This window comes from Chelonia mydas, chromosome 17, assembly GCF_015237465.2.
Source record: "Chelonia mydas isolate rCheMyd1 chromosome 17, rCheMyd1.pri.v2, whole genome shotgun sequence".
NCBI lineage: Eukaryota > Metazoa > Chordata > Testudines > Cheloniidae > Chelonia > Chelonia mydas.
Window position 1 is genome coordinate 6,911,201 of NC_051257.2, and position 25,293 is coordinate 6,936,493.

The window sequence follows — 25,293 nt, forward strand, 5'->3', positions numbered from 1 at the left end:
CTCTACGGTGCCACAAGGCCTCCTTTTCTTTTTGCGAATGCAGACGAACAGGGCTGCTCCTCTGAAACCAGGCACGACCCAGTTCTCGCACCAGGGGCTGCTTCAGAAACATCTGAGTGCCTGTTAAGGGCGGGGGGCAATGATGCTCTATGTGCTAAGTGCCTGGCCCTGGGTGTTGTCTCCTTAGTTCCTCTTCTCTCCCCCCCCCCCCCCCATCTTGTCTCCTGCTGGTCCTCGGGGTGTCCCCGTCGGTCCCCAAGGCCCCCAGTCCAGCGGGGAGGGGCTGGCTCAGCCCCACGCCCCATTGCCCCCAGAGCCTCCAGCCAGGGGCCTCTAGCCCCCCCGCGCTGGGGGCGGCGCGCCTCGGCGATGGATTAGTAGGGCCGGGTGGAGGCGATGGGCGCGCGGCTGAGCGGGGCTTGGGGCGGAGCCGGAGCGCGGGCGCCCACACGCGGGCGGCGGCGGCTGGGAGCGGACGGAGCATGGAGCAGCAGGGGGGCAGCGGCGACAGCGGCTGCTGCGTGTGCGCGGGGCGCGGCGCCCCCCGATACCGCTGCCCGGGCTGCCGGGCCAGATAGTGAGTGCGGGGGGGGGACGGGACCCCCCCGGTCACGGCCGGTTCAACGCCCCCCTCCACCCCCGCAGGACCCCTCTCGGTCCCCCCCCCCGTAGGGGCACCCGGCTCCCAGGCACGGCAGGTTCTTCCCGTGACCCCCCCCCGCCCCGCAGGACCCCTCCCGGCAGGGCCCCCTGGCTCCCGGTCTCCCCCCTCCCCCGTGCAGTAATGGCCGCGGCCCCTCAGCTGCGCAGGGACCCTCGCTCCCTCGTGCCGGCTGCCCGGCCGTTTCGCCCGGGAAGGGTCCGGCCCCCCCCGCAGCTACCTGCGGCCTGTTGCAGGGAAGGGGATCGTCGGTCTCCGCCCGCCGCGGGTCAGAGCTGGGAGCGGGAGGCCCCGGAGCCCCGCGACGGCTCTTCCCTCTCGGGGGGGGGGCAGGAGGGAAGGGGGGGGCGCCCCCTCTGCCCTACAAGTAGAACAGCGAGACCCTTTGTTTCTGCCTTCACAAGGGCTGCTGGGCCCAGACCCCGTGGTGGGAGCGGGCGTAACTCGTTTCGCTGCTCCGCGGGAGCCGCCGCTTATCCCCGAGGGTGCTTTCTTTGCGAGGAGCGTGGCTGCAGTCAGTCTCTGGTGGCGCACAGGCACCCGTTAACGGGTGTGTTTTTTTAAAAAAGGCTCTTTTTTTTATACTTTACTTACACTTTTCTTTGTTGTAGTTGTTCCGTCCCCTGCTACAAGAAGCATAAAGGTAAGAAGATGACTTTGGCTCAGCGCTGTACATTGTTCGAAACGAGTTTTTAAGATACTGCGAACTTGCAGCTGTGACCTTCCTACTGTTGCGAATTCATGTAACTTTGAATTTTTCATAGAACAGTGTAGACCCAAACAGGATCAGGTTGTAAAGACGCTGATGACAGACCCATCCTCACCTTTCAGAAGAGTTAAACCAGTGGAAAATGAAGGTATGTTCGCTTCCTTTATAAATATACTAAAAGCATAAATTCTGGATATCGATTACCAAATGAGCCTTCTGTGGCTTCTTAGCAGAAATGGTCACACAAAAAGAACCGAAGAGTTAATCTTTCATCTGCTTGGTTACTGCTAGCTTCTCACTGGAGAAAGAAAAATAGCCCCAAACCTAGGGACTAGGAAAAATTAATACACCAATTATGTACCCAGAAAAATAGAGGACAAATAGGTATTTGATTACCATTTATTCAGTATTCAGGCAAAAAACATTTGTCTGCGAAAGGGAAAAAAAGTACATCTGTCCACTTTTTTATATTAATAGTGGATAGACATGCCTGATTTAATAAATGTCATCAAAAGTTTCACTCTCTCCAATAAAAGTACCAGAAACACCACATCCTGGATACGGTAAAGAGGCTTCCTCTGTAATATAGTTAGAGAGATCTAATGATTAGATTACTGTGTAATGTTTTTCTAAACAAAAGCTCATTGTGGTAATGATTATAATTTTGTCTGATATTTAAATGCAATGATTTATAAACCTGTTAAAACTGCCTAAATACATAAAATTAAAGCACATTATTATAAAGGCTGTAATTTGAAACAATCTTATAATTGTTCCTACTTTTTGCTGAATACTTGCCTGTTTTAGCAAATGCCTGCTATTGTTTATGTAAGGGAGGGAAAGGTTTTCTATAACTGTAGAATGTAGCCTGTTTGGTTGGAATAGTACTGCTTCCTAATAGAATTGTTCCTTTAGCTGGTTAGAATATGCTTAGAACCCAGAATCCTTCTACTAAATAGCTATCTTTTGTAAAGTACCTTGTGACAAGCTAATGGGCTCTACAGCTAACACATGTGAGTTTAATTGGAACACCTGCTTTTTTATTTTAAATTAAATATGTAGCTAAGACTAAACTTGAATGGGTAGTTGCCCAGATTTTCAAATGAGTCCTATACATTTATACCAAAAGCAGAAGGGCCAAGTCCTTTCTCTTTAGAAAGTGCCATGTGAGTGAATACCTATTCAGTGTTTCAGGTATTACAACTGTGTGAGGTCTTGTCTAGGAGCCCTCTACATTGAATGGTACTCAGAAGGTTACAGGAAAGTGGGATGAAGGAGTCTAGGTATTTCACAGCTGAGGTTTACCCCATTGCCAGTGGGTGATGCAAAGCATCTGAGTTCTAAATGAGGGGTAGTAGATAGGAGTCACAGCAACAAGACGAAATTTCTTTCTATTTTATCAGTTAAACCACATTTCTGTTTGTCTTAGGAAGCCATTGGTCTGTAGATGATATCCTGACAGAAGATGATGAGGTGGACAGAGTCCCACTGCAGAAACTCAAACTCTTAGGTAATCTTTAAGATTAATGTGTGATGTCTACTGTAAGAACTGACACCAGTTCTGCTTCAGTCAACACCTAAGAATTCTATTAAAAGCTAAGTTGAGAAATTCAGTGCTTGGTCTTTAGTTCTTCATGGGAATCTTTATTATGCCATTAATAAGGTGTGTGTTAGTTTTTGTACAAAAACTAAGAGTAACTTCCGAATAAACTGAATTGGGAGTACCATAGCACATACACAAGGACAAATAAGCAACACATTCTTTGACTCTACTGCTGGACTTATTCTCCAATTGCAGGAAATTAGGTATTTACAAAAGTAGCATCTGCTGAAGCTTTGGGGGGTGAGTTTAAGTCCTCTTAGACAACAGATAATGGGAAAGGTTGGGCTTGGGTTTTTCCTCTTAAATATGTGTGTAAGTTTCCCTCCTACATAATTTTTTCTGGTTTCCTCAAGCAGATGCAGCATTAGGTTGATTTAAAAAACAAAAAACACACTTTCAAACCCATGATTAATCCCCCGCCTGTTTTAATTTCAATGTGGCACTCTTCCTCCTTTAATTAAGTTTCTGTTTTTAAAATAGGGGAGTCTAAAGAACTGAGAAGCTTACTACTCAACCCCCATCTGCAGCAACTTCTGTTAACTGTAGATCAAGCCAAAGAAAAAGATTCCCTCATGAAAACATATATGCAAGAGCCATTATTTGTGGAATTTGCAGACTGCTGCTTGAGGGTTGTTGAACCTCCAGAGAAAGAGAATTGGCTTTTGGAGTGAGAGACTCTTCAGGAACAGAACTAATCATGAATTTTTCTAAACCTGGAAGAAACGTTTTATTACCATGTGCTTTGCTGAAACAGCCTCAGATGGTTCTCCCTCTCCCCCCCACCCAGTAAAACATATTTAACTCCTGGATGTCTGCACTCTAATTCTCACCTCCCGCGTTGTCATATGGTAAGCTTTGTCACAGGTGGTTGAAGAGAGGAATATGTATGCATCTACTAGGTGTAATTGAAGGTCAGTGTTTTAGTGCTGTGACTTACCTTCTCTTAGTACAGGTTCCATTGCCAACAGCAGCTGTGCTAGGAAGGAGAAAGGTTAGATTAAGTCCCCTCGTGTTTAAAACTTTATCCTTCAAGCATTTGTCAAACCTTGCTGAGAAATTAGAGTCCAGAGAGCTGCACAAGATATTTATTAAAATGCTAGGTAGAGAAGAACAAACAAACAAAACATACATTTCCCTGCTTCAGGTCAAGCAAGAGGAAAAGAGCCCTTTTGAGCTCTCTCTTGCTCTAAAGGTTCCCATGCTAAGAAACACTTCTGCCCCTACAGAATCTGTGACCCTAATCCTGGGGATGGATGTGACAGTGAAGGGCTCTGGACCTTAGCAGCACCAAGAGGGTGAAAGTCGTTATATGCTTTTATCTGAGTTTGGACCAATACAATCTAACTGCTTAAAAGCAGCATGTTAATTTTTCTTCAGCTGGTCAGATACATTGAGCCCAGTCTTATGATCCCACTTTTCCTGAGACAGTTGGGTCCAGCACTAAGCTCCACCAATTCTTGCATTTTATTCATAAGCATTAGCAACCTGCTGAATTTTAGTGCTCTTCGAGGTAAATGGCTGTATGTTTGCCTCGGGGGGGGGGGGGGGGAGATTGGGGGACGATCCCTAGTAGTGTTCAGATTTCTTGAAAAACTCAGTTGTTTTCCCTATGCAGTGGAGGGCTGAAAGGATATTTTACATCAGATCATAGAGCTATTTGTTCAATTATTTCCCCAAAAATATTTTAGTTCGATTAAAGGTTGTTGTGATTTTGTTTGTCCTACTGTAGTGTTTTCTTGGTATTAATACTTCCTCTATTACCTGTAGGAGAAAGTAAGAAATCTGTGCTAATGACCAATATATCTGCAATATTTACATATGTGACTGGGGGAATCAAGATTCCAGGGTAGCAGCAGATATTTTTAAAACCGATCTGTCTCATGCAGGAATATTGTAGATAGATTAAAACATTTAGAAGCAGCAGCTTGAAAGAAGTCGTTCCTTGAAGGAAAAAGTGCTATAAATATTTACGGTGGCTAAAAGTTCACATTACGTAGTGAGCAGTTTTTTCCTATCCAGTAAGATTTGGTTGAATCCAGCGATCATACAGGCTTGGTTATGTGGACTGATGTTTGCGTGAGGCAGTGGAGACTTCTTGCAGTGAAACTTGACAGAGCCCTAGGAAGAAAAATAATTAGTTCTTAGTTTTGGGGGAGGGGAAAGAAATCAGCCACACACTGGGCTCAGTTTGCTACCAACAGTCACCAACCCACTGAAGTTAGACTACCTGCAGAGCGAATAAATACAACTCACTGTAAGTATGGGTGGGGAAATCTGGCCCTCAGACTTCAGGGAAATTACAGCAGAGAAGAACTTGTACAATAAAGCCATTAAAACCAGCAGGGGCTACAATACTACATTTTTAAATAGGAGATTTTGGTTTTGAATGCCAATGTGCATGCAACCAGTGGTTGGAATTTAGGGCCCCCGTGTGCTGAGCACATTTATCACCTTACACAAATGTTCCTTCATGCTTAGTGTCCTATGATGGTGTCAGAGTTTATTTCATGCTGAGAAACAGGACTAAAAAAAGCTAGGCCTTTAAGTAAAGAGCAGTTTATGGAGAAGCAAGTGTGGGGTTGTGACTTGACCAGTTGGGGGTAGTTTTACCTAACTGAATCTTTCCCCAATTTGTTCTCTTCTGGAAACAAAGAGAAGTGGGAGAGGAGATAGTTCAGTGTTGCCCTCCTCTGAATTCTAAAAAGCCCTGGTGTCGCAGATTCTTTATAGGACCATACTTAGCACTTCTGCAAGCATTTTCGTCTCAAAAATGCCTCCAGCACTATATTAACCTTCAGCATCCTGATGGAGTGCACAAGTTATGAAACTGCACAGATAATTATAAGTTAAATGGCATGCCTAAGGTCATAGGAAGCCTGGCTGAGCCAGGAAGTCTCCCTCAGCCTTGGACATTTGTGGGGTGAGGCTGTGTCTTACAAGCACAAAAGGCTCAAGTTTGGACAGTAAATCTCACTAGCTATGCCGTTACGTAATAACCAGAGTTTGTTGCATGTCAGGTCCTACTGCTGACTTTGAAGCGTTCTCAGTGTTAGGTACGTTACCTGTGGGAGTGCTCTAATGGAGGTGATGCCACAGCCGAACAGATTGCTCTCCACTTTGTAACCATTGTTCCGATGAAGTATTTTCAAGCATGCCAGAAGGGACAGGTCTCTTCGAAACCCAACCACTGTAACAGGTGCAGTAGATAGAACTAGTCCAAGAGGCCAGAACTGGATTATTGCACTTAGAGGCCAGGTCTTTTCCAGTGGACTAGGTGACCGGTCTAAGGAAACAGTAGCACCAGGAACAGGGGAATGGAATTTTTCTTCAGCGTAATCCAGCTCCTCTGCTGCTAGCGCATCCATTCTTGCCTTAGGGAAGAGACAAAACAATATTCCTGAGAGACTGAAAGGAGCAGAGGTAGCTAGTTCAGAAGTAGCCCCTTATGCCCTTAAGTTATTAGAATCTTCCAAAAACAACATGGGCAATTTAACCAATAGGACAACATTCTGCAGAATTAAACGAGTCTAGGTGGCTGATTAAAACACTAACTCCCCCCTTAAATGAAGCTGAAGAGCAACTGAGGAGTTGATCCCACTGCCCTCAAAGGGGACTAACTGCAGGATTGAACTCTGAATTCTTGCCTTTCCCCCATCCTTCAGCTTGAGAAAACTAACTCTGGTCCCAGGAGAGGAGACTACAGAGACTGGTTTTCTCCTTTCCCATTAAGAGAAACAGAGGAGGCATATTTATAGTAGTGGGAAGGAAGGAATAAAACAGCAAGTCACAGCACTGTACTTTTAAGTTGTCTTATGACTACCTGAAGGAGGAGAATATTTTTAAACACATAAAAAGAAGCAGGCAACCAGACACTGACTCCATGCGGTTCGTATGGTACTTACTTTCCATTTCCTCCAGGCACGCTTTATAACAGTAGCAGCCCAGCGCATTCTTTGAAAATGTTTCTTTGCTAACCAGGAGCGAATAGCTGAAGATTTAATCAGAAGAGTCAAGAATAAAGGAACTGGTGTATAGAGGATCTCAAAGCCCTTACCTGTAACAAAGCCAGTTGTATACATTTCCTAATTCTAAACTTTGTGCCAATGTTCAATTATGGTACCCAGACCCTGGCACTTTGAATATTTAACCCATTTGGAAAAATTACCTTTGGACATCACAACCACACCTGTATCGGCTTTCACCTACCAGCTTGGATGATGCTAGCAGACCATCTCTGCTTTGATAGCTTCCTCTGCTTAAACCTTCTCCAGCAACACTGCAAAATGCTTTCTCAGATAGTACTGCTGCTCTTCTAGCTTCAAGTTGTTCTAGCTGTGGCAAGGAAAAAATCTTGCCATTAGTAGACTGCATATTCATTCAGTCATTTAAGAAAAAGCTGTGATTGGCCTCTCATTTTTCATTAATTTAGAAGATGGATCCTTTGGTATTTTGCATCAACACATTTCAGAAAACTATTAAACAGTGGTGGGTTAATGTCTCCATGGAGACATGAAAATATTTCAGTTTCTAGAACTGTAGATCATGTTTTTAAAAGCCAAAGAAAAGACATACTAATTAGATAGTCTGCTATTCCTAAAGTGAGAGGGAAGAGACCTAGGGGTGGGAAAGTGCCTAGAAGAAAGATACTTTCTATCAAACCCAATGCAAGAAGCTTGTTTAAAGTGGTCTGCTTCATTAGCCTAGGCCCGGTTCAGCAAAGCATGTAGCTATAAGTTCAGCTACAAGTTAAGCATGTTGTGAACAGGGGATTTGACACATAGGAGAGGAATGAAATTTATCAGCCTGAAACTGAATATAATCTTCAGTGCACCTGTGATGAGCAATAGCAAATGAGTGGGCATGGAAACAGGTACAGTCTGGGTGAATACCTCATGTCCCTTACAAAATGGAGATGGGGTTTTAAAAAGACTAAATGCCTACTCCCATTGGAGCGTTCTCACCACATACCAAAGTGTAAAAGGTTTTTTTTTTTGTTGTTTTTTTAAATAATGTGAACAGGGTGTGAAATTCTGGTTCCAGTGAAGTCAACAGTTTTGTCATTGTCTATAATGGAACTGGGCTTTGACCCGTATTGCAGAAGCACACCCTTGTTCTTCCAGGAGATGAATGTAACGTGCTTACCATGAAATTGGTCATAAAGATTTTGGTTTTTCCGCAATACATCGAAGAGTTGTTTGATTTGGTCTCTGTTTGCTTCAGGGAAACAGCACTTTGTCCCACGGTCACATTCTGAAGAATATCATGAATGACAAAGCGTAATGCTTCATCATCATCTGCTGTTGGAGTCAAACCTGCAAAATACAAGATGTTGAAGGGAGGGAAAGTCAAGCATCTAATTAAAGACTGGAAAATAGTCTCAATATAAGTAAAAGGGCAGAATTACTGCAATGGTTAAAACTGCCTACGTAGAAACTGATCAGAAACAGTCAGACTTGATTTGAACAGATAAACAGATCCTATGCAATCTAGAAAACAAAACTGAGAACAGGAGCAAGCGGCAACGGATTTAGACCCTCAGTGACAATGTTCTGCAAAAAAGCAAAAGCACAGAGCAGGACTTCACCACAGTGCTTTAGATTGTAGTTTTAAAAGGGAAACATTTGAGATACCTAAATAGGAGATGATTCTGTCAAATGAATGAGGGATTATCCTGGCCACTTTTGAGATAGGATGGACACAGTTCTAGTTACATTATTAGGAAATTGCCAAAAAATAAAGAAGGGACAGCAGAGTGAGCACGAGAATGAGGGAAATTGGTTGAGAAAAGGTTTCACAAGTTAATTTTTCTTTTGGAAGAAGGAAGATTGGAGGATAGACAATTCAGGCTAGAACTACTACATATCTCTTTCCGAGTGTAAAATAGTGCTGCCTGGTGATTCTGAATGTCAAATATAGGAAGCTGGAAATCCCTGCATCTTTCCACCCCTAACAATGCATGCGTTTCTGCTTGTTCATTGCAATACTTATTTCTCTTTAGGAGATGGAAGAGTTGGAATAAGCAATACATTTAGGCTGAATGCTGAAGTTTTGCTTTTCTTGCCAACAGAACACCTGGGGATGAGCAGTGCTTCCATTGGCCACCACTGGGAACCAATAGCCGTATTGCTTATTCAACAGGAAATAGTTTCCTCCTCTTCATCTTCAACCTGTTACCTACTACAATAAGCAGGGAAAGTAGCTAGTCAGGAGAAGGCATTTCCTAGGCCAGTGTCCAGTAAATTTGTAATGGAGAGCCACACACAAAATATTTATCTGCATATAACTAACCAAAGCTAAGCAATCGTTATTTTCCCAGATACAAGGAGACTGAGCGAGTTAGAACCTCTTGCACCAATGACCAATGTTTCCTAGCTTACTGGGCTTCCTTTTTTATGTTAAAAGTTAGATGTACAAACTTTATTAGATTAAGGTTAAAAAATGGATTAATATCGTGCACGTTGCAGATACTTTCCATGCCAAATTTAACAATGAATGAGCTGGTACATCTCCTAATAGCCCCTCTTTCAGGAATTCACAGCATATGTATTACCTTGTGAATAGGATTACTTTTTACAGTGCATCCTCAATTGTTGCTCTGAAATACAGACTTGCACAGAGAAGTTTGCGAAAGGTAGAAGAAGCAGTATAATAGCAGCAGCAGAATCCAGTAAAGCTAGAGGCCAATTGTGTATTTGGCAACAGATACATGAAACAGAGAAAGGACCGTAAGCAAACAAAAAGAAACACTAAAATTTTTCAGTTTACTTATCTAATGCAAAACAAAAATATTCACAAAAGAAAAAACAGGATCATTTGAAAAATCGTATTCTACTCCAGATGAGAATACAGCCATCTGCACAAAGATGGAGGGTTTAGCATGGAAGTAATTTTAGTTAAACAGTTTTAAAAACCTGCCTTAAACGCCAGATTGTATGGAAATTAAATTAATGACTAGAATGTAAAAATACTATGAAAGCTCAAAAATGAGGAACTTCCCCAAAACTGAACATGTGATAATACAGTAGCTGTATTTGATTTATGCAATATCAAGAAATTCTGTACACTACAGTGAGCTGAGTGAAATGAATAAAACCTACCTTTTTTCTTCTTAGCGGGAGAGAAACCATTTTCATCTGGCATTGTATTGGATGTACGTGATTTTCCCAGCACCTTATAACGCTCAGTAAAACTTTGGAAGGAGACCCTGAAAGCCAAAATGAAAATCAATCCTACATGAGTACCATTTACTGTATGGCTCAAATGCTTAAAAATTAGCTTTTAATGAAAAAAAAAAGAAACTAATTTTTGGTGTGGATTATTGAAGGAAAGGATGAGCAAGGTTCCATTGCACACAGGTATAGACTTAGTTTTTGTTTAGGGAATTCTACACTTCAACAGCAGATATTCCATGCCCTTGCTTAACAGGATTATTCCATTTTTAGTCGGTTAAACTCACACAGTTTTACTACTGAAGGCAAGCTAGCTATCACTGCCCAGAGAGATCATTGTGACTTACTGCATCACAAAGCTATTCTGCTGTTTTAAGTCTTGGCTCTTAAATACAGGACAACCCTGCAAAAGAATTGCTCAGATGCCTTTAAAAACCCACTGTTTCCATGAGAAAAATCCAGACACAGCACTCATGATAGCTGGTTTTCAAAAATCTCCACCAAAAGCTAAGGGATTTAGACATTAGCTAACTAAAAATTAGTGGGAATTGTGTTGCGAAATCCCCGGTTGGTTCTCCAAATCTCAGTCTCAGAATACAAAATTCCTTACTAAGAACAGAATAATTAAGTGACTTGTCTGTGCCACTGGCAGATTTCAAAATTGTCATGTACAAAGGCTGATCTGATCTAGTGGCAGCATAATGAACTGCTACACTGATGTGGGGGTGGAGAAATGGACATAGGTGACAAATCTTATACCCATATTTCTTAAGCCGACAGGTCATAGGGCTGTTGCCTTTCAGCATGGAGATTTTAAAAGAAAGGTGGGGAATTTAGGCCTCTTCTGTTTAAATAAGCGGAATATGCATCTAAAATTCTCTACACTGTTTTGAAATTCTTCACCAAGGTGCATTTGTCTAAATAAGCCATACAGCAGAATATGTAGGTTTCCTGCCAATTTACATTTGGCTAACCAGGTAAGAGCTTATCTACCCACTCAATCTCCATAGTAACAAGTACTCAACAATTACGTTGTAATATAAATATGTAGAGAGGGATGAAATTGTCCCTGGTCAAACTCTGTGGAAGCCAGTGGAGTTACACTAGACAAATCTGTCTTATGAAGACTAAGCAGCTATATTCTGAAGATAAAGTAAACACGAGAAACTTAAAATTCATTAGGACTTACCTAATAGGAAATCCAGCTGCACTGATGCTGATAGTTTCTACTATGCCACATGCCTCAAGCTGACTGAGAACCTATAGCATGAATGTAAACACTTTAATTCTGTTTAGGTATTGTTTACCAGGGTTTCTATCAATGCAAACTACCTTTGATAACCTACAAGTTTTTCAAAAGACTTGAGCCTTTCTATTCAAAAAGTTTCCAAGAGCAATTAACATTCACCTGTTCAATCTCTCAAATCTGTTGATTCTTTGAAAGATGGCAAAGTTATGGAGCTCATCTCCCACTTACTACAGTGGGAGTTTAGCCTAAGTACTGTAGCGTGAGTGTGTTAAAACAAATGATACATTACATTTAAGTTTGAGCAGAGAGTTAGACAGGACTGTCCTATCCCAGACAGTTTGCCAGAAGTCTTGAGACTTAATTTCGCTAGGTGTCCGATTTCCACCCCCTCACACATTCAGCTCATTCACTAGTGGCAGAAGTTCCTTTACTTTGTGAAGTAGGTTGTTTTGCTCCAACCTCAAGCTAAAAACTCTTACCTGCAATTTGTACTGAGGATTTGCCACCTATGTGCCTCACCACAAGTGGCAGGAAACTTATCCTGAATTTTCAAACCAGATTCTTGTTTTTAATGTCAATAAAGGGCCATCAGGATAGATCCTTTGTAGATATAAGGATCAGCATATCTCCATTCAACAGAGCTTTTGATTTTACACCAGCTGAGACTCTCCAAGTTTAGCTACAATTGCTCAGCTCCCAAAGAACCTCCCACTCAGCATGCATTTCAGCTGTTCTCATCTGAGTTGGCAGACCTCCTTGTATAGAAACTAGGAGTAGGCACAGCTTAAAGGTGTGTATTCTAAAATAGACTGTGCCCTTAAGATGTATCTTGACTCAGAGCTAGGTTGAGTGAGCTCTAAGCCCCCCAAACCACTAAATCCAAACTTGTACTGAACAGCATCATCTAAGAGAAACTGAGGTTTCACATACACAGTATTTATCAAATGAAGCTGTAGTGAAGAGATCCTCACTGAAGATTCGCCCTAGTTTGGAGAAGTTTAAGTATCATCTACGATACCTCTGCTAAGTTCCCTTGTCTCAAATGAAATTTTCAAGTTATTTGCTAAGAAAAGTGCTTTACAATCCATATCATACAGGGCCTGATGCAAAGCTCAGTATGAAACCAATGGAAAGACATGGACTCTGAGGAAAATTCTTTGTAGAGTTACCTCCTCTTTTTCAAAGGTCATTGCCTTGCAATCAGCATTAGGCTTGATGCATCTGATGTAATGAGGTGTAGTGCTATGCAAGATCTGCATCAGACGTTCAAGTGAACCCTATAGAAACAAACATAGCAATTATTAATGACCATGCCATATTGAGGCCCTTTTGTTTTTCCAGAGTAATTTGGCTAATCAATACTTATGTTTTTAAAAAATCCTGATGTTTATTCATGGCAGTGTTCACAGGCTCACAAGAGCAGAACTGCTTAATTTCAGCATAATAAGCACAGCTGGTTTGTTTTTTTGTTTTTTTTAGGACAGCTAGAACAAATGATCAGTGTTCCATTTAAAGATAGCTTCTGGCACTTTTTTATTCTGGGGTAATTCAATGTTCGTACGTGGATTGATTGCTCTGTGCCTGGGGTTGTAGCAAGTCCGGAGATGGAGGTATTGGTTTGACATACAGCCACAAGACGGGTTAAAAAGCACAAAGGAAGTACAACAGACTCCAACTTCTACTTGTTTAAATACAGAGGCTCTCTACTAAACAGCGGAGTTTTATACCAGTGTATCAAAACATTATTTGGCACAGAGTCAGGAAATAAATGGAAGGATTTTACCATCAAGTTACTTGAAGACAGCAGCAGAAATCAGGCAGAAGGATATAGCATCTAAGTAGCATCACTCAAACAGGACAAACCTTGAACTTGGAGACCACTGTAACTGCTGCTGCTCTGTTCTGGGTTTTGGTATCATTTTGGCTCTTTTCTGTCATGGGAAAGAACTTCTGAAGCAAGCAGTCTTGGGAATTCTTCAGAAGCTGGAGTAACTCCAGTGGAACTGGGTCCTATATCGGCAAATACACGTCACTAGGATTTGGTGGAGTTACTTGGATACATAAGGCACCCTTAAAGATGTAACTAAATAGTCATCACATTTGGCGTCAATAAGGTTAGTAAATAGGCTGTATCAGAATTTTATTACTCAACAAAAGCAATGGTTTAGAGACCGTTTCAGATCTGACCCCATGTATTTAATATGAATTCACAAATATAGGAAAATGCTGAGAGTTAAACCATATTTACTAAAAATGGTGTCTGTTACTAGCATTTTCTTATGGAGGGATGGCACAGTGAGAAGACTAAAGCACTCATGGAGTTTAGTTTTAGTTAAGCTGCCCTAGGGTTAGTTAACTAATCGTCAGGCAGTCCTCATAATGGACATTAAAACACCTTCCTATGCTGAATAAGAGATGATATTCACTGCATCACATGATACCATTTCTTAAAAGTTCCTTGCAAAAAAGGTGACTTGCCGTATCAGAAATGACATAATACAAAATAGATTCTAGTGTTCACAGATTACCTCATTAACTTCCTGGTAGGCATGGTGCAGAAAGACGCTAAGTTTTAAGTTTCCATGTGATATTAGTAAACGGCCAAAGGTAAGTCCATGCTGCTGTTTCCCTGATCACGTGGAAGTTTAAAGTCTGAATTTAATATTCATAATTAAATGCACAATGACAGTTCTGGAAGCTGAAGTCCGCTAGTCACAATATGCAACAGTAGTGCAGACGCCTCTACGCTGCCCCAGCAATATGACCAAACCCTGGAGAGAACATCTTTAGGGGCGAGAGGTCATGGAGTCTGCATGGCTCCCTTAATCCTTGGGCCTCTGAGCCTGCTACCAAAGGTGCTACCTGTCCTGGTGATTGTTCACTAGGAACTGGACTGAGCTGATCTACCCCTTTCACATGGCCAAAACAGTCATCTACTAGTAGTGGATGCATGCACCGTGTTAACAGCAGTTAAACACTATTTTAAGGCTAGCTTCTTTCATGAGCCATGTGCTTATTTTTATTTTTAAAATACATACCCTGTTTTTCTCCACCATACCTTCCACTTGGTAACAGACTTTGCCAGCATAATGGGAAACAACAAAGTTTGGCTTCTTACTAAACTTGTCCCGGCTTATGCACCGGTTATGAGTCAAAGCGTTCTCAATTCGGGTTTGGAACTGGCCGACATTAGAGGACCTGTTCAGACGACACTCCTGTGTAATGAAAACAAAAAGGTAGAATTGCAGCATATCCTATTTGATATAGGCAAACTTTACCTGCGCAACAAATAAAATCTTTCACGCATTAGTATACTTAGACAAGTAAAATGCCTTAAGGTCGATGTTGCATTTGGTATTCCAAGTCCTTTAATGTTAAAGTACTTTTAAAAAAAAAATGACCCAGTCATTGGGGTTCTATGTTTGACATCAGTGGAGTGCCTGGGATACCCTGCAAGACTGGGGGAGGGTTGTGGGGAAAAGAAGCTCCCGTATAGTATTATGGGAACAGTTGGCTCTTTCGCCTTTAAGTGAATCTACTATGAAGCTCATTGCTGGCAGGTTTTGTGCTAAATAGAATGTACACACTGTATACCTGCTATCAGACTTGTTTTCTTTGGTCATTTTCGGAGACAGTTGAGGAAAGGAAGAAAAGCAGGTGAATGAGACAGTATTATCGGTTCAGCTCTTAAACTTACCTCATTCAGCAAAGAAAAGATGCTGACAGGATTTCCTTCTATCAGATCTAGACAGCTCTGGTTATCCTGATAGTTTATGAAAGACCACTCTAGACCTTCTGCTGCATATTCTTCCTAATACAAGAGAAAAGTGGAGAATGTTCTTCTCCTCAGGGCCCCAGTATTTCACAGTATACTTGGTGAAGTATTTCACATAGGGCTTTTGTCACTCGACATACAGTTGTTTCATGTTGGCTTTTTAAAGAACAAGTCAGTTCATATCCTTAAACATCACCTGTAGCAAATTTGTCACCATTTTCTGAACTACAAATGTTTGGAAGTTTTTTCTCACATAAGAGCTCTAAAATCTTTGCCTAAGTAGCACCAGATCCCCACAGGGCCATCTGTAGGGGATAGGTGGGAATTGTGCAGCTTTTCATAAAACTGCAAAGATGCTTTACAGAGCAATCACACAAGGTTAAAGCCAAGTTGTGACTCAAATGCCCCTTCAGGGTTTCCCTTAAAGGGAAAGAGTGTACCACATGGTCACCTTTAGGGCAGAATTTAGCCCTAAGCAAGAGCTCAACACGCACCCACTAACAGTTCTGTGTTTGAAAACTAAATTAGATCCAAAAGGAAAAGGATTGTATTGCAGTTAAAAATCAAAGTTGTGATGCAGAGTTCAGCATTCTTACAAAACAAAACGGACAAGTGATAAAGCAGAACGAGTTCTCATTTTTGTTAACTTTAAAAGTGTGTGGCAAGTTAAACTTGCTTAGGCAGACTCACGAATGGAATATAAACTCTTTGGCATGCAGCCATATCAAGAAGGGCAAGAAGTCAAGCAGTGACTTGCAGCTGGCATAAAATGACTCTGTAAATGGAATTATGATTTTGTTTCAGTCAGAAGGGGAAAAGTCATTTGCGCACATGCGCAGAACCTGCTTTCCATCTGTATGGATTGTTAACCCCTTGTGTGCTGGCATGTTGTACACAGTCACCCCAGGAGAGCAGTTTAAGAAAAAAAGTCAGTGGAACACACAAGCGTACAAGATCATGAATTTCTGGATAACTTACACTCGGGGCCACTTTGCACTACTATGCTATCTCCTCACTGCCACAAATACTAGATAGCCTTGTATCCTTCAGCTCACTTGAAAGGGCAAAAAGCATAATGGGGATATAGGAGTAATAATGGGCTAGAATGCAACAAGTATGTTACAGTAGCAGCCACAAGCCCCAGTGAGGGTTGGGCCCCCATTGTGCTAGACACTGTACAACTTGGCAAATTTAAACACTTACAGCCTGAAGGTTTATAGGTCTGAAATTTATATTCAGATGCATCAAGATCTAATTAGCAATGAATTTGTTTGTTTCTTGTGATCTAGCCAGTGGTTGCAAAAACAGCTTCGCAAAGTGCAAAGTATTTTCATAAATGTTTGTATGGTTCTAAATTAACTCAAGCCCTTCTTTTCTAGTGGTTGTAATGCAGAGTGGGAAATACTGCTTGTCCTCTACCAGGGCTATTTCCCCACTAATAACATAGGGCAGACAATAAGTGTTCTCTTTTGTATTGAAGGGACAAGGGAGTGGCAACTTGGTTTATGAGGAGTACTGCCAGGGCAAAGGGCCCACACAAAGCATTAGGTATCATTTAAGCCCTTATTACAGGGCCCTGCATGAGCTCTCTGCCCGGGGATGAATTTTGGCCCTAAGGAACTGCCCACAAGACCATTACAGAGCCATGGGTTTAACTCCTTTGTTCCTAACAGGAAAGGGGTGCGGGGGCTGCAATTTCTGAGGAAATCGCTGTTCAGACTCCACATACCTTAAGAGATGCCCAATAAATTCAGCAGCACCAATATGCCCCCGTGGATGAGCTCTGAACATTTCAGCAATTCCCAACGTCACCGGACCCTCGGTGACAGCTTTTTAATATGTACGTGGATACACGTTTTATGTCCTCCACAGATGGTCCCCCTCCCTGCAAGGGCCCCATACGACAATCCTTGGTCAAGTAAGTAATCCTGACCTACCTGTGCAATCCCCATTATTTCTGTGACAGAGTAAAAATTGCATAATCAGGCCATAAAATAGAGTTTTAGGTTAAAAAACCAAAATCAGTCTTGTAATCAGGAATTTAACAGTGTAGTAACGTAGGAATAAATGAAATGGCCTTGTGTTAGACATCTTGTGGAGGGACCGTACCTGTTGTGCCTTCAGATAGTGTGCTACAAAGTGCTGTTGTAATTTCTCATTGGCATAGTTAATACAGAGCTGTTCCAAGTTGTTTTCAGGAAAAGATTCAAAACCATAAACGTCTAACAAACCTGGAGAAATATGGGAAAATATTTATTTTCTATCAGATCTAGTGTGTTTGGGTCTACAGATTTACTTTCTACTCTTGAATTAAAAGGAACTAGAAACCATACCTATAAAGTTGGTCCACACAAGAGAATCTGCATAGATGCTTCCATTTATCACTAAAACCAGCCAGTCAAATAATCTGTAAATAACAGAACCCTGATTAGCTGGAAAGATTTATACTTACAAAGGTAAGTGATCAGTTGATTTATGTTTTCCAGTGATTTTTTTCCTGACTCCGACTGTTACTGCCAATGCCACAATATTTTACAGCTTCCCACTTTATCTTGGCAGCTAAACTAATTTTATGAAGTCAGAGGTAGGCCATGAATATTTGAATCAAGTTAAGAGACCTCCTCAAACAAATGAAGAGCCCACACACCCCGCCACTAATTCACTTACTTGTGTCTAATAAGTTTTGAAGAGCAGAAGACTATACTGTAATATGGGAACACAAGGTCAAGACCCTATTTTACCGGGTTTGTTCCCTTTACTCCCTCTAGTCTCATGGAGTTTGGTGGGAGTTTAGCAGATTAGTACACGTATTTAGGCATTGCTCTGCTCAGCACTGTAACGACTAATTGACTTAGGAGCCTGTGGCCCTTTTGAAAATGGCACCTAAAAAACCCCTGTGGACCTAAACCCTTAACGGCTTGATTCAGTTAAGGATACAGGGCCTTATTCTGCCTTACTTTACATCACATGTTGTCTCACTCAAATCAAAGGGAAGTCAGAATGCGAAGGCAGAATTTGATCTAGAGTTTCTTCAAGAAACGCAAAAAGAAAAGGAGTACTTGTGGCACCTTTAAATAAATTGGTTAGTCTCTAAGGTGCCACAAGTACTCCTTTTCTTTTTGTGAATACAGACTAACACGGCTGTTACTCTGAAACCTGTCATTATTCAAGAAACAGTTTTCTTTATTTTAAAATCACCTATACCATGTTTTTTATCTTCGACTGCAGTAGCACCAGCAGTGTGGCCCCATTGTGCTAGGAGCTGCACAAATACAAGACCAATTCCCACAAAAAGCTTACAATCCAAGGCCCTAGTCATACAATGAGGTATGTGCTAAGCCCCTTATCTATGCAGAACTTATTGTAGGATCAGGGTCTCGAAGTGGGGAGGAGAGGGAGGGAGAGAGAATACGCACATTTGTTTCTCTAATGTTTATCAGAAGGCAGAATCACATAGGGCTGTCATGGAAGTTGATGAGAAGAAAAAATTTTCACAGCACTGACCCATGTACTCAAACTATTTTAACTTGGAGCTGTATCTCTAATGCTGCATCTAAACAACAACAGTGACTCGTGCAATAAGCAAACTTCCTGCTTTCAAAACATAAGTCAAATATCTACAGTGAGGAGCACTGGCTCAGGGATTCCTAAGCTTTTTCATAATAAGCCACATTTTAAATGCATTTAAATCCCATTAGTGATTGCACAGACCACTTCTCCTTCCCATTTGAAATTGCATAACATCCATGTAAGCAATTGCTGTATTTGCAAGAGAGAAGGGGAAGAGTAGTTGTTTTTCAGTTGTCTTAATGCAATTTCACAGCTGAAACTGAAAAAGCCAGTGCTATAAAACAAGAGTTTGGAAAGTACTGCCATATTATGCTTTTTTAAAATGTTTATATACATGAAGCTATTAGAAAGTTGAAAATGCTAAAAAAATCCTCAAATGTTCAAACATGTAGAAGATAAAACTTAACCGATTAGAAATGTTCTTGAACAGACATCACATGGCAAGCTTTCCAAGGACAAGTACATGTAGTCATGCTACATAGGCTGCAGAGGAGTATAGTAGAAATAACTGACTGGACTAGGATAAAACCCTGTTGGGCACGTTGACACTTTAACTAAACCTTGTATAGACAGTCACAGCAAGATTGCTGATGGAACTTACTTAGCATAGATAACTTTAGCCAGGCAGTCCCTTCTTGTTTCACATTCTAATCTGGAGCATGGCTTCTTGAAGACTTGTTGCTGTTTTCCAGCAGTTATAGTTCGAATTCTTAGTGTTTCCAGCAGCTCCTCTACAGATACCTTTAGCAAGTTTGCAGTTGTCTTCACAAAACCTTATTCAAACAGCCAAAAAAGTATCATAGGAATATAACCTGTTTCTTAAAATCTAAGCACCTTCCAGAAATTTAATATATATTAAAAAGTAGCCTTTGGATAGCCCACACTGAAGCTTCTGACTTCATGGAATATGCTCTTTTACTTTTAAGACAGAATGTTGTAAGACTAGCCTCTCATTTTGAATATCCACTAATTTTACCCAAGTTGCAGGTGCTCAACAATGCCTGTTTAAAAAGCACACACCTCTAGGGCTATGTCTACACTGCAATGAAAGCCCGGGGTTAGAACTTGAGTCAGCAGACCCTGGGTTTGTTACCTTAGGGCTTGAGCATCTACACTTATTTTTAGCCCCAGGTTAGGAACTGTTGAACCTTGAGTCCCAATTTGGAGCTCAAGCATCTACACTGCATGATGTGGGCCCACAGTCTAATCACTCATGTTCCAGACTTCCTAATGCCCACCCAAAACGTGGCTGCTCTAGCTTTTTGTTCATGGTGCAGTGTGGGAAAGCTTGACTGTCCAAACTTGACTGTCCAGAGGACAAAGGAAGTTGGCCTGTGGGATTGTGGGACACTTTTGGTGGACTCTGAGAACACGAGTCCAGTAGTGCTGAATCTACACTGCAAAGCAATAGGGCTTGAAGCCCAAGGGGTCTTGGGACCCTGGGTTAGCACGATTTGTGTGTAGACAGAATGGGCGCTAGGCTTGAGCCTAAGTTTGAAACCTGGGCTTAAAATACAGTGTAGACATATCTTCAGTGTCTAAAACTGGCCATCTGAAATTAGGTCACATCTCTTAAAATATACCCTTGCCTGTTTACTTTGTCATCTCACATAAGCCCCAGCATGCACTGCCCAAAGAGGTCTCTAAATCCACGAAGGGTAGTATACAAACAATTATTGCTAGGAAAATAGGAAATGTATCTGGCATAGTTAGAGAACTTAACCCTGTCACAGTAGGAGGAGTCAAGATTTCCTAGTGCAACGTATGCAGAAAATGTAAACTACTTAAGACCGTGCTAACTCAAAAAAGCAGCTGAAGTGTACTAGAAATTATTGGGCCCAAATTAAAGCCATTGGAATTTGTCAGAACTTGTGAAACAGAAATATGAAGCCTTCCTGATTAGGCCACTGTTAGTTCCATGGAAAACTGGGGCCATTTAAATTTAGGTCATAGAGATGATCTTCGGATAGAAGGAAAGCAGCTTAATATATGTTCTCCCTTGTAAAGTATCTAAGGCTGCAATTTGACAGACTTGCTCAGATTGGAATCTCAAAATGGAATTACAGCCTGAATATTTAAGCATATAGATATATATAAAACCTCCAATCTAGGTCTCTTTGCCTCCAGGGGCCATGTGGTGTAAGTATACGACTAAGAACAAGGATCATGATTCTTCCAACAACTCACTCTGTGCCTTTGTGCAAATCACTCGGTTCCCCTGATCTGAAAGACAGGGATCTCTCACTGGGGTGGGACGATTACATTAGTGTTTGTGCAGCATTCTGATGTTTTATAAAAACAGATAAAAGGAATAATAGAGAGGGTACATTTAACTGACAGTTCTTGTCATTCCTCTCCCCACTTTGGTCTCCTAATGAAAGGAAGAATACAGTATATGAGATTATGTACTTCGGACATCATTAGGTCTTTCTGGTGCCATTATCTTTCAACAGTAGTTACCCAATAGGAAACTAAACACTAAAACTATGCATGTTTGGGGCCTCACCTTTGGCATTATCTTCTGGTTCACAGGGCTGGGATTCATCCACTGAATCAGAGAACTGAATGTTACCAAGGTGTAGAAGTCCTGCTAATATCTGCAACATAAACAGTCATTTGAATTCTGGAGTTCAGATTCACCTATCATTTTTAAAGACATCTGGGTGCCAAATACCTCAGGTGAATAGCACAGCAGCGGAAACATTTGCGCAAATATGCAAGCCAGAAATCATTTGAAAGACACTGCTTATATTTTTTTAAGCCACTAATTTAGTTCCTGATCCCGCACTATTCAAGTAAATGAAAATTCTACCATTTATTTCAGTGAGAGCAGAATTGAGCCATTGGAAGTTAACATTTACACTTTAGATAGTATATCCTAACCACAGGTGCTATACTAAGAACTACTGTTAGTTTAACATCTGTCTACAAAATTACGTTGAACACTGTGGAACAAATACAGTCAACGGCTGAAATGAAGAATTAGAAGCACATCCTCCCCATCGTCCTACCACCCTGCTCTGCTGCTAGCAAGGGCTCTAAATGCAGCCGAACAGATGCCAGGAGTGGGCAAGATCGTCAAAAAGATCTTGGGGAATGCCAGAGGAGAGCCATTTTCCGCACCCACAGACAGAAACGCAGAAGTTGTGGGGACTACTGCAACAATAGCCAAACAGGTTCCACAGTCTTGGGGAGGCAGGGTAGGATTCCTTACCCAGGATTCTCACTCAGGCTTAGGATTTGCTGCTAACAAGTCAAATCCTGCAGTCCTTACTAATGGGAACTTTGCCTAAGAAATCAGTAGGAGATTTGCCTGGTAAGGCAAGGACTGCAGAATTTGGTACTAAGACTGATCACACACCAAACAACCAAATGCATACCAAGATCCTTAGTTTCAAAGATGAGTTTACAGATATTGCAGAGTGTTTTTATCTGACCTTAAAAATATTGTTCTGTGTGGAGCTGTCAATGCCCAAGTGAAACATTGCCTCTCTGGTCACCTCAAAGCAGTCCCCTGGAAAGCCAAATGGGTGTTGTTAAAAAGACAACACATAAACAAGCCACCCAACACCACTCTCATCCCTCCAAAACGGCAGTGTAGACAGGTCAGCTGAAATTTTCAGAGCCTAAGGTGGTGGGGCACCCCTTTGAAAGTACCAGCTGCAAGCACAAGAACATCTGCTTTGCCAAACCAAAGGAGCAGAAGTCATACTATTAATTATACTACTGCCACTGAGCGACTTAATATTGAACCTTTGTGGGCCCGAGAGGTTAGGTAGCAAGTTGTTGAAGCAGCCAGGTATCACCCGAGGTTTGTAAACTTAGCCTCAGAGAGATGCAAAGTACAAATTCTTAACAGTGCAAAGTGAAATCTGAACAGAGTCGAAGTCAGGCAGGTGGCTTTGTGAAAATGGAACATAAATCCAATGTACCAGAGCCATAAGTCTCTATAGAGTGATTTTTCTTCCTTAAGACCATACTCCTATGGGCCATTAATATTCTACATACAACAGTCTCAGTTGTCAACTTTAAATATTACCTTCCAGTGTTCTTTCAGAATTTGGCAGCCAGAAGAAATTGGCACCCTCAGGCAGGTTCCACTCCAGTCTTTCATCCTTTGTGGCACCTTTTGTGATCTTGCAACAAAAAAAGAAGACTACTGAATCCTAATATTGTATGAAACATAAATGGCAGAGTGATGATTAGCAAACTGGGAACATACTTAATGGGATGATAACACAAAGGTCCAGAAAACTGAATTAAACCATGAGTAAAAAACTGAACTGTTCTAAACAGGAAGTTGCAAGCAGATCTTCTGCCAGATCTAATGGTTCTATCACTAATGTACTTTAGAAATACCTAGATAAATTAATCTAGTACAAACCTGATAAAAAATATGAAAGTTTCTTTCACGCGGGGCCTGATAAGCAACTCTGGTTTTCTCCAATAGAAATGTTTGGATGGAAGCGCTAGTCAGATGTTGTGATCTAGAGAAATAACAAACATGTTAGTATATGCCCTTAAAAACAGAAGTCCTATGGACAGCCCGTTGTCACACAGCATGCAAGGTGCCCCATATCTTTTAATACTGTTTTAAGCTTCTGGTATCTTTACTTAATTTAAGAACTCTATCATAGTATCTTTAATAGATTAGCCATGCAAGTGCAGAGTAGTCCATTGGTACAGTCTTCTGGACTGAAAAGCTATCTTTGCAAGATAAATGTCCTTTCAGTGTTGACAATGTACTAGGTAAATCCAGGAAACATTAATTCTTCCCAATATACCAAGAATGTTACAAAAAACACTCCATTCCATGTTCTGTGGAAGACTCGAGACACACATGTTTGCAAGAAGAGAAAGTTGTGAAGGTCAAAAAAACAACACAACAAAAAACCACCACACAGCTTGAGCATTTTACATAATAATTAATACCTGTTTAATTGAAGCTGGATATATTTTCCAAAACGGCTACTGTTGTTATTCCGAAGAGTACATGCATTTCCTGTGAAGTCACCAGGAGTGGGGGGACACAAAGCATAATTATTCTCCAATAATGGGGAAAACAAACAATAAAAACCAGAGCTTGTTTTAGTCTTCTTCTAGGGACATACAAATACATAGGATGATTTGCATGCTGCTTGAGTATTTCAGAGGTGATTTTTTAAAAGAGTAATAATGGGGAATAGTGAAGGTTTGTATAAAAATTAAAAACGCACAAACTTACAATGTAGTCATGGTTTTGTTTCCCCTTACTATTGACATAAAAAAGGGCTTTACCAAAAGCTTCCATAACAGGGTTGGAGTCCAGCACTCTCTTCTCTATCCTCTCCACTGTTTCATTGCCTTTAGGAGAGGTAGATGATGCAGCAACAGTAGCATAAAATTTCATAAGACATCGGGAAGTCCAAGTCTAAAAAGAGAATCTTGACAATAAGCCTTTGTCTGCTCTCACATTATAAATTAGATACAAGTCTGACAAGAGCTTTGGCTATTAGAAAACAACATTGTGCACCTAGTTATTATGTTGAGGAAAGTGATTTTTTTTCAAATGTATGAAACAAGCTTACGTGCCTTACTGGCCTAGGTTCTTGTAAGAAAAATGAAGGTACAGCTATTCAGAAACTATAGCCAGAATTGACAGCTATAGTTCACATACAGCTTTGCTTAAGTGCTTTGCTGAGCAGGGATGGACTGTTGAATCAGGGTCAGAGTTAGAAGCTGAACTCCTCAAATCTTGTGGATGTTTTGACACGTGGGGCTTACTCTAAATTGTATCTAGTCCTAACAAAGGGCCAAACTCAGCTATCCTTACCTATATCTCAACAGGAATTTTACTCTATCAAGAACTACAAATATGGTCCAGAGAGCAGTTTTACTGAGCATGGCACATTTGAATTTAACCAGAGTGCATTCCCCTCCCATCTGTCTTCCCCCATACTATAATGGCTTACAGTTGCCTGCTGTATTTTGTACCAATTGCATTTGTGTTTGTCTCTTCCTTCTTCAAATTAGAGAGCTAGCTGAAATGCTCTGTACCACATTAAAGTCTCAGAACATGCTAACAATGTCAGAACAGTGGCCTGATTGAAAAGGGGAGGCAAAACAAACAAACAAAAAAACATCCTATGCTTACCTTTCCAGCACCACTTTCACCACTAACAATTATAGACTGGTTTATTGGTTCAATCTGGCTTTCAACATTTCTGTAGGTCTGTTCAGCCACAGCAAAGATATGAGGTTTCAACTCCTAACAATAAAGAGTATATATATATATAGTTTGAAAAGGAAAACAGTTATGTTTAACACAAAGCAGATTCTATTACTTAATCCTCACCCGCCCAGTGAGGTAGGGAAATAGAACTGAACAGAAGAATCTGGGCCCAGGAAACAGAAGCAGAAGGATAAACTATGTAACCTAAGGCCACACAACAAGGATTAGACCTCAGGAGTTTCTGACTAAGCTTCACGCTCAGGTCACTAGAACATACTGTCTCTTCCTCCAGTTGATTGAAGAATTTGAGCACAGAAATATCAATCACATCTTTTCTTCTACATAG

At 41.3% G+C, this 25,293-nt stretch overlaps 2 protein-coding genes across 4 annotated transcripts in view; one reads left to right on the plus strand and one right to left on the minus strand.

The window, feature by feature from the left end:
- ZNHIT3 (zinc finger HIT-type containing 3) overlaps positions 1-4,960 on the plus strand; it is a 39,326-nt gene extending 34,366 nt beyond the window's left edge. The window contains exons 1-5 of one of the 3 annotated variants that reach the window (XM_037880341.2): positions 382-577; positions 1,273-1,304; positions 1,431-1,518; positions 2,800-2,880; positions 3,454-4,960. In XM_037880341.2, the coding sequence (XP_037736269.1) occupies positions 397-577; positions 1,273-1,304; positions 1,431-1,518; positions 2,800-2,880; positions 3,454-3,644 (573 nt within the window). In that variant the 5' untranslated portion in view covers positions 382-396 and the 3' untranslated portion in view covers positions 3,645-4,960. Of the gene's footprint in view, positions 1-381; positions 578-1,272; positions 1,305-1,425; positions 1,519-2,799; positions 2,881-3,453 lie in introns of those variants that run through there. The other 2 variants (XM_037880342.2, XM_037880343.2) reach the window with 2 other exon arrangements.
- MYO19 (myosin XIX) overlaps positions 4,037-25,293 on the minus strand; it is a 28,480-nt gene continuing 7,223 nt past the window's right edge. Inside the window, 22 exon segments of the mRNA XM_007057621.4 lie at positions 4,037-5,091; positions 6,036-6,344; positions 6,876-6,961; positions 7,180-7,251; positions 7,254-7,305; positions 8,116-8,285; positions 10,071-10,177; positions 11,332-11,402; positions 12,561-12,668; positions 13,255-13,401; positions 14,430-14,606; positions 15,089-15,202; positions 17,276-17,397; positions 17,500-17,573; positions 19,338-19,509; positions 21,243-21,333; positions 22,174-22,250; positions 22,776-22,872; positions 23,121-23,223; positions 23,669-23,738; positions 24,014-24,146; positions 24,870-24,983. Of these exon segments, the coding sequence (XP_007057683.2) occupies positions 4,963-5,091; positions 6,036-6,344; positions 6,876-6,961; positions 7,180-7,251; positions 7,254-7,305; positions 8,116-8,285; positions 10,071-10,177; positions 11,332-11,402; positions 12,561-12,668; positions 13,255-13,401; positions 14,430-14,606; positions 15,089-15,202; positions 17,276-17,397; positions 17,500-17,573; positions 19,338-19,509; positions 21,243-21,333; positions 22,174-22,250; positions 22,776-22,872; positions 23,121-23,223; positions 23,669-23,738; positions 24,014-24,146; positions 24,870-24,983 (2,595 nt within the window). The 3' untranslated portion in view covers positions 4,037-4,962.